Below are 8,246 nucleotides of genomic sequence, written 5' to 3' on the forward strand. Positions count from 1 at the left end.
TGGGGGAGGATGTTCTTCCCAGCTGACCTTTGAGGTGTGTGTTGTTCCCCTGTTCACTGCCGAAATGGGAAGATAACCTGGCTTGAAGGGAATATCATGTCAAACTGTTTTTATGCCTTTGACCGCTTAACCTCTTAAAACCAATGAACTTTAATAATGTCACCAATGACAATGAAAATGCCAAACTCTGGGGTTATGCATTTTAGATCATCAGAACAACAACAGAAAAGAGCCAACTGAAGGCGTTGGCAACTCCCAGTTGTCAAAATGCTTGCAGAGTTAGCATAACAGACGCCATTATGAATGAGATGTCAAGTCAGGTTGTAGTTATGGTGGTTTTTATACCAGAACTAGAAGGCTGGGAAGTGTTCCTGTGGCACCAGGCGCCCAGATGGTGACTAGAGGGGGCAGACTGACAATAAAAGAAACAAAAGAAACTTCGAGCACAACTGTGGACTCAGAAAGCTGTAATGCTGAAGAAAAAGCAGTTTACAGTGTGACCCTGAGTGGCTGGGATCAGACGCTTCTCAGTGGGCTGGCTGGGGGGACTGACGGGCTTAAACAAACCTCTACTTACAGGGCAGAAAAAACAAGGAGGAACCTCAGGCCTAGACAGAAAGATTCTTCTTCTCTGGCCAAGATCAGAGTCATATGCCTTGGCAAAGGCTGACTTTAGAAATAGAAGTTAACCAGGAAATGGGATTGAAAAGAGCAATTAAAAGCCTGATGATGATGAAGATGATGATGGGGGAGGGGTTTACTGAGCACTCACCAGGGGCCAGTCTCTCTGCTAACGTTGTCAACAGCCCCTCGTGCTCCCCTCCTGACAAACTCGCAGCGTGGGGACAGGCAAGCCAAGAATCAATGGAGTTAGTCAGCTTGCCCAAGGTCACGATGCTAGAAAGTAGCAGAGCTGGGTTTCGTGTTTACCAGTATTGGGTTACAGTGAGTCATAAAACCCACGTCATCCCCACGGGCACGAATCCACATTCTGTGCCTCCACCCCGCAGGGGTAGCTTCTGCACAGAAGGCGGCCTGACTGCATGTGCTGGAGTCAGGGGGATGCCAGAGGAGCCGTGCAGGAGGAAGAAATAAGAAGTTACCCGAGGCCTTCAATTTCAAGACTGCCCTCAGCCAGTTTTGCCACATGATCAGAAACTTACTTAGAGCCATCTAAATCCTGACACGTGGAATCCAAAGGGGAATCTTTTAAAATTCCAGGGGAGCCACTGGCAGTTGTGAATGACAAACCCATTCCTTCTCCCTGACCCATGGATCTTTCCCTCCTCTGCCCAGTCACTTCAGGACCCCCAGGGTAGAAACATGACCATCATCAACATGACAAAAAATCTTTTTTTTTTTCACATTTACAAATACAAAAAAGCTAGTCCTTGGGGGATGTGTGGCTGGGTTCTTGCTGTTTCTAGGACTGGAAGTCTGGACTTGGCTCTCTCCCTGTGTTTCTCCTCAGCAAAGCTATAACATCTTTGAGAGGATTCGTGTTTAATTTCAGAGAAAGATTGCTTGGCTGTATTAAGATAAAAATTAGAAGTACCTACCTTGCCACTGGTTTGCTCTCTTGCTCTTTTGTGAGAGAAGGGACAAGGAACCAGAGGGAAAACATTTTTTTCAACATTGCAAACCAATCCCTTCCTCCTCCCCTTTTGGTAAAGAAATATTTAAGTCGTGTGCATTCTTGGAGAGAATTTTCAAAAAATACTCAGCCCACAAGAATTCTGTTCAGCCCACAAAATCTGCCTTGGTTCTGCGTGCTTTTGCTAACGCTGCCTCCTTCTCCTGCAGCCCATCAACATGTTCTTCTTTCGCTTTTAGTACCAGCAGGTTAGCAATGTCGACATCTGCCACTTTAGGAGTCAATGCTCTATGCCGGGGCTCTTCCCAAACAGGAGCTCCGATCTGAAGTCGTTGTAAAAGGAATAGAAAAAGAGGCACTTAGTTGAACTTCATTAATCTCTCCAGCCGATTCCCCTTAGGTTTATCTTGGTTTATTTATTATATGGTGGATGTTTGTTTAAGTTGCCATCTAGCATTCTTTGGGTTTTGTTGTTTAAATTATTAAAGCTAATGCTACCCAGTATTTATTACGATGACTTACTATCAATGTGGCCTAGATTTTGAAAATAAAATTAACTGTGGGACTGGGAAAAAAACAAACCAATCATTTTGAAGTGTCCTTCCTTTCCAAGGAAGGCAGGTGAAACTGCTTCTTTCTCCTGGGAGTCCAGGACTCCGCTTGCTGCAGGTGACCATCTGGCTGCTGTGGACGAGCTCGGAGGCCAGGGTGTCACCTGCAATTCAGTTGTGAAGCACAGTGTGACTAACTGTGCCCAATTCCAAGTGGTAAATATTTTGTTAATATCAGGTCATTTCTATTCTTAAACTTGTAGCATAATGTTAGGCTTTCCCCATGGCGTGAAATTCTGATATGTCCTGTTACATCGTGGAAGGAGGTGCTTTTTCTAATGGGGAAAAATGCCGAAGGAATCTTTCCTTTCTTAAGTCAGCCAGGAAAGAACAGATGTCAGGCCTAGTTGGAAACAACATCATTGGTCTTTACAGCAAATTTCTTTATTATAATAGTGGATAATTTGGCCCTGGCAGGGCAAAGGTGAATTGGCTTACTGGATCTACAAGTATAGAAACTGTTCTAAGAGGTTTTACTATTTTGGAATATTTTAAAAATCAATTGAGGGAGTGGAGATGGTGGTGGGGAGAAGTGGTGGACTAACGGGTGCAAAACTACCCCAAGTGAATCATAGTGCAGTATATGCATGTATTGAAACAACACACTGTACCCCACAAATATGTACAAGTAAATGTTAAAACAAAATTAAAAAGTAAAAAAAAAATCAGTTGAAATCCCCTTAGCACACTGATATCCTTGGGTTTGTTTAGTCCTAGCAATGGAGGAGAAATAGTACTAGATTTTCTTCTAATTTAGTTAAGAAAAATGGGGAAATTATTTTTGTTGGTTATTTTATCTTGATTATTTTGCATTTAGGGATTGATATTTGCCTCCAAAGCAAAAGTGCAATTCAACTAACATTAAAAGTTAGATGCTGGGGGATTCAAAAGATAAAAGGTTGTCTAGGGTTCTCACTGATCAGCAGGAGAAATGGGTTCAGAAACAAAAAAACTAGCTACAATAGGAAAAAATGTATAAGTCAAGCTGTGTATAAAGGAGCAATTGATTCAGCCTGGGGAAGAGCAGTGAGTCAGGGAACACTAAAGAGAAGCTGGGCCGTGTGAGCTGCTTCTTAGTAGATCAGCAGGATTTGCCAAGAGAACATTGTATGGAGGATACTCCAAGTAGAGGGAACAGAATGTGCTACAGCTCTGACACATGACAATTCTCGTCCTGCAATTAGGGTGTGATCCAAGGGTATAGAATAGACTGGAGGTGGTAAGCGGGAGGAGCTGGGAGAATGAGACTGGAGAGAGGAGTGAATAGGGTGTATCAGGTACTACTGTCCTTGAGAAGGCAACTGTCAGCTAAATTCCTGACGAAATGCCTCTTAGTATGTTCATGGTTTTAATTTATTAAATCAGTGACTAGTATTTCTGACCTGGCATTTTGAGCAAAGAGAAGAAAGAGTGATACCTGGTCTTTAAACTTGGCGACAGGCATTTGATAAACATGTGGGGTTGTATGTCGTTTATTTCACGCCCCTCACAATTGGAATTAAGCGTAAGGTCAGCAAAGCTAGTCATAGACCTAAAACAAACATTTTTTTCTGTTCTCCAGGCTTGTTTGAGACGACAGGAATACCGAAGAGACCAAAATGAGAAGAAACGAGATCCATTTGGGGGGCAAGAGACAAACTTTGATAGAGCCCGGTTTTCAAGCGGGTCATCTTCCAAACAGGTATGGCGAATTCTGGGAGGTGTTCTGCTGCTGCCGTGTGTGTGTGTGTGTGTGTGTGTGTGTGTGTGTGTTTTAGGAAAAAGCCAACCAATTCAAAAAAGGAGATGTTGCAGAATCCTAAAGGTCGGGGCAGGAGCTCCCATCCTGGACACCGCCCCTGCCACTCCCTGGCTGTCTGGCTTTCCCACTTCACCTTGTTTCTTCTTTCCTGTAGATAGAGCGCATGGCGTAGATGGTCTACTAGACACCAGATCAGAAATGCTGTAACTCTTTGATTTTAAGAGTTGGAGCCACTGGGCCTTCTCAAGCACAGCATCATCTGTGTGGCTTATGGCCTAACCCATTGCATTGCTGAGTCTAGTTTTCATTTTAAATGAAGGAGGAGAGTACCATGCAGTAATAACTACATCATGTAATAACTGGCAATTGTTCAAATATTTCTGTGTAGGATCACAACAAAAAATACTAAGAGCAATGTAATATTATAGCAATAAAATGATAGTAATGATAGCAGTAGTGGTAGTGACCATTATTTGAGTACTGCAACATTCCAGGCCTGTGCAAAATACCTTATACATATCAGTTTATTTAATTCGCGTAAATGAATGTATCTATATCTATCTATCTATTGCCTATCTAACTATGTATTATATATTTGTCCCCATTTTATGAAAGGGAAAATTGGGCCTTAGAGAAATTAAGAAACTCTACCTAAGATTTCATAGCCGGTATGTGGTGGAGTAGAGATTCCATTCCAGGCAGTCTGACCCCAGAGAAGGTGCTCTGAACCACCGAGCTATATGATCATATTTCATGTTTAAGGTCTTATCTGTCTAAGAATTTTACTTACCTTATGTTAGAGCTAAATACCACAAGCTGCACTCAATGCTGGTTGTTAGCATGGTGAATTGATTTAAAATGAGTAATATGCCTTTTATGAATTCTTATTTAATATTTTATGTCTGAAATATATTCTAGAGGAAGGACTCTCTCTCCTATCAGTGGTGTGGATCCCTGAGATAGATCCTGGATACCTGATATCAATCAAGTTCTTGCTGAGATTTCTTTAATCTAGGATGTTCATACTGCAGTTATTTAATGTTCAAAGAACACCTTAAAAACATCAATGATTGATGTTTATGGATGTAGCTGTATCCCTGGGAGAGATATATACTCCCTGTTAAAGAATATAAAATCACACGATAAGATATTCCACCTAGAGTCTGCAAGTGAAAGAGACTCTCTCACAATATTGGCAGCACGAAGGAGAACATGTTGCCTGGATCTTTTCCTGTTAGTCAAGGACTAAATATAATGCCTGCTGCTGATTAAACTTAGGGAGTGAGATTAATCCAAAAATTAAATCTAGTTTGGCTAGAACACCACATTTTTGGAATTAAGATAAATTCTCACATTTTTACACTTAGAAACAAAAATCAAGGATAGATGAAAAAAATGTAATTAAAGTCCAATAGTAGCATGCAGCCATCTTCCTGGATTGGAATTACTAGACAAGTGGGCAGCTGAGTTCTTCTGTTTTTATGTGGAGACTCATGTGCCTAGTCACAGCCATTCTGTGGCGACACTCATGCATTTGGGATATTCAGGACGTGAAGTTTTATGTTCCTCTCCACAATCGTGGGGACAAGCTGGTGTCAGACTCCTATAGTTTTCTTCTTCCTGCTATAAAAGTTATTCGTTCTTTCTTTCTTTATTTATTTATTTGGTCTTTTTCGTTACCCATAAGGGAATCGCAACCCTTGGCTTGGTGTCGCCCGCACCGCGCTCAGCCAGTGAGCGCACCGGCCATTCCTATATAGGATCCAAACCCGCGGCGGGAGCGTCGCTGCGCTCCCAGCACCGCACTCTCCCGAGTGTGCCACGGGGTCGGCCCAAGTTATTCGTTCTTTAAATCATCATTTCAAAACACTCAGACCATTTCCCAAAAAACATGGTTGTACATATAAAAGTAATTATGTGAAATAGCTTCTATAATCACAGATTTAAGAAATAACTTTATTAATTTTATTAACATGTAATTGTTTATAGTTCATAAGATATCATAGTCTGGGGCAGAGGCTCTATTGAAACATAACTAGATATCAACAGATTATATGGATCTCATTTTCCAACTCAATTTTATTATTTACTTATACCCAACACAAAATAAAGACAAAAATATGCAGTCAAAGGCATAAAACTGGCAATTTCTACCCTGAAGAACAAACACAGGATTTTTCATGTTTGCACTATCTCACTGCTGTGCTTTGAATGTCCCCCCAAGTTCATGTTAAAACTTAACCCCCAGGATGAAGGTGGAAGGTGGGACCTTTAAGAGGTGACTGGATTACAAGGTCTGTGCCCTCATGAATGGATTGATTCATTCATGGAGTAATGGGTTGATGGCTTAAAGGGATGTCATGGGTGTGATTCTGAGGGCTTTCTAAGGACAGCAGGTGAGAAGGTTAGCTGTCTTGCGCAGGCTGTTCTGGACATGTGACTCCCTGTGTTGCTGTAGAGTCAACATCAAGAAGACCCTCACCAGGTGTGGTCCCTAGACCTTGGACTTCCCAGCCTCCAAGTTGCAAGAAATAAATCTTATTTATTTATAAATGACCCATCTTCAGGTATTCTCTTATAAGCAACAAAAACGGACTAATAGAGTCACTGTACCTCTGCGTGTCAGAGAACATGAAACATTGCTTCCATGATGTCACTTTTTTCCAGATAATGATACATATCCCAAGGGTTTGGCCTTTGATTATACAAATGCCTTCAAGGCCCCACCTTCTCTATCAAGAGGAGTGACAAAATTAGAATTTTCCACAGTGAATTCACCTCTGCATTACAGATACCTTTGGGAGAATACTGGATGATTTGCCTCTGGACACAAAAGCAGAGGAAGTGTTTTGGATGCAGATCCAGCCTCTCGGTCTATCCATGAAAAGAAAAATCTTTTCACAAGACCAGCGGAAGGGAAGGAAGAGAGGGACAGAGAAACAGAGCATAATAGGGCTTTATTACCAAGCGAAGACACATGCCAAGGAAGCGCACAGGGGTCTCCACCAGAGACACACACCCCCTCACCTCTCTCCATCCTGCGTCCCAAAAGCCCCTTGGCAATCCTCTGCCCCTTTTGTTCCTCCTTGTATGCAGGTGCCACGGTGTAGCATGCTGATTGGTTGGGTGGTTAAGCTTTTGCCAGTGCATTATGAGTCCATTAACTGCCAGGTACAGAGGCAGACAGTGCCCATCAGTCTGAATATTTATGAGCAGCCTCCCTGGGGCGTGTTCCTATTTTAGTCCTGCCTCAGAAGGGCAGGATGAGAAGAAATGTCACCTTCTACAGCCATCTGACCTGTGTGCTTGTAATGTCCATCCTCCCTGGCTTGATCCTCCGACTTTTGCTTGGTATGAATGAAGCCAGAGATCCCTTATGAGACTCAAACCAGATTCAGGAAATCTCAGCCTCCAGGATCATGGGTTGGTTTGGAGAATCCCCTCCCAGGTTTGGACCTCTACCCAAATTTCTATTGAAATCTGGTTATTCTTAATCCTTCAGAGTCTGGGGCTGCCCTGCTGTATCTCAAATCCTGAGGGGATGCAGAGCTCATTAAACCTCTTTCCACAGGGTCCCCAATGCCAGGGAGGTCCTGGAGCTAGTCTCCCAGAGGAGGCTGTCAGTGAGAGAGCAGGCATCTCCCAAAGGAGAACCCAGGCCAGATGGATCCAATTTCCAGAGCTCAATGTGTTGAATATCACATGAGGTACTTGAGTTGCAAAAGATCTTCAGTCAATCAGAAGGAGTTAGGAGAAAGACACAGCTCCGTGAGGTGGTGTAAACCCAGTCAGAGCCCTCCTCCCTAGGTGGAAGTTCCCCAAGTAATTTCCTGCTAGAGGTCGCTGTGGCTGAAAACTCTGAGTGACGTTTTGCCTCCGATTTGGGAAGTCAGGTTCATTCTCTGATTGAGTGGCTAGTATGAAAGTGAATTGCTTAATCCACGGAAACTTTTCCAATGCCCAGTCACTATGGGAAGCATGCTGCTACCAAATTTTGACACTTGTATTGCAATCTTCATCACTTTGTTCATTTCTTAATTTAGACTCAAATTGTCACAATTCTGACGAGCCTGGGACAAGGAGGCATTTGCCATCAGGTAATGGCTCCAGTGTCAAGCTGTCATTTCCAGACACCTGCCTAGGAGTGGGCAGATCCCCCAAAACACAGTTCACCTGGTGGCTGCTCCATCAAGGCACGCGACCTCCGGCTACAACCAGTGGCTCTCACTGCTGGTTACGCAGAGTTTGTATTTAATCTAAATTCAAGATGAAGCAAAACCTATCAAGCCTGTGCTGAGAT

At 42.9% G+C, this 8,246-nt stretch overlaps 1 protein-coding gene across 1 annotated transcript in view; it reads left to right on the forward strand.

Moving 5' to 3' along the window:
* Positions 1–3,766: 3,766 nt before the first annotated feature.
* Positions 3,767–8,246, forward strand: part of LOC103609802 — a gene marked incomplete at its 5' end in the record, with an annotated part of 33,954 nt that continues 29,474 nt past the window's right edge. The window contains one exon of the mRNA XM_008594085.1: positions 3,767–3,886. Within this exon, the coding sequence (XP_008592307.1) occupies positions 3,767–3,886 (120 nt within the window). The remainder of the gene's footprint in view (positions 3,887–8,246) is intronic.

This window comes from Galeopterus variegatus, unplaced genomic scaffold, assembly GCF_000696425.1.
Source record: "Galeopterus variegatus unplaced genomic scaffold, G_variegatus-3.0.2 Scaffold10105, whole genome shotgun sequence".
Lineage (NCBI taxonomy): Eukaryota > Metazoa > Chordata > Mammalia > Dermoptera > Cynocephalidae > Galeopterus > Galeopterus variegatus.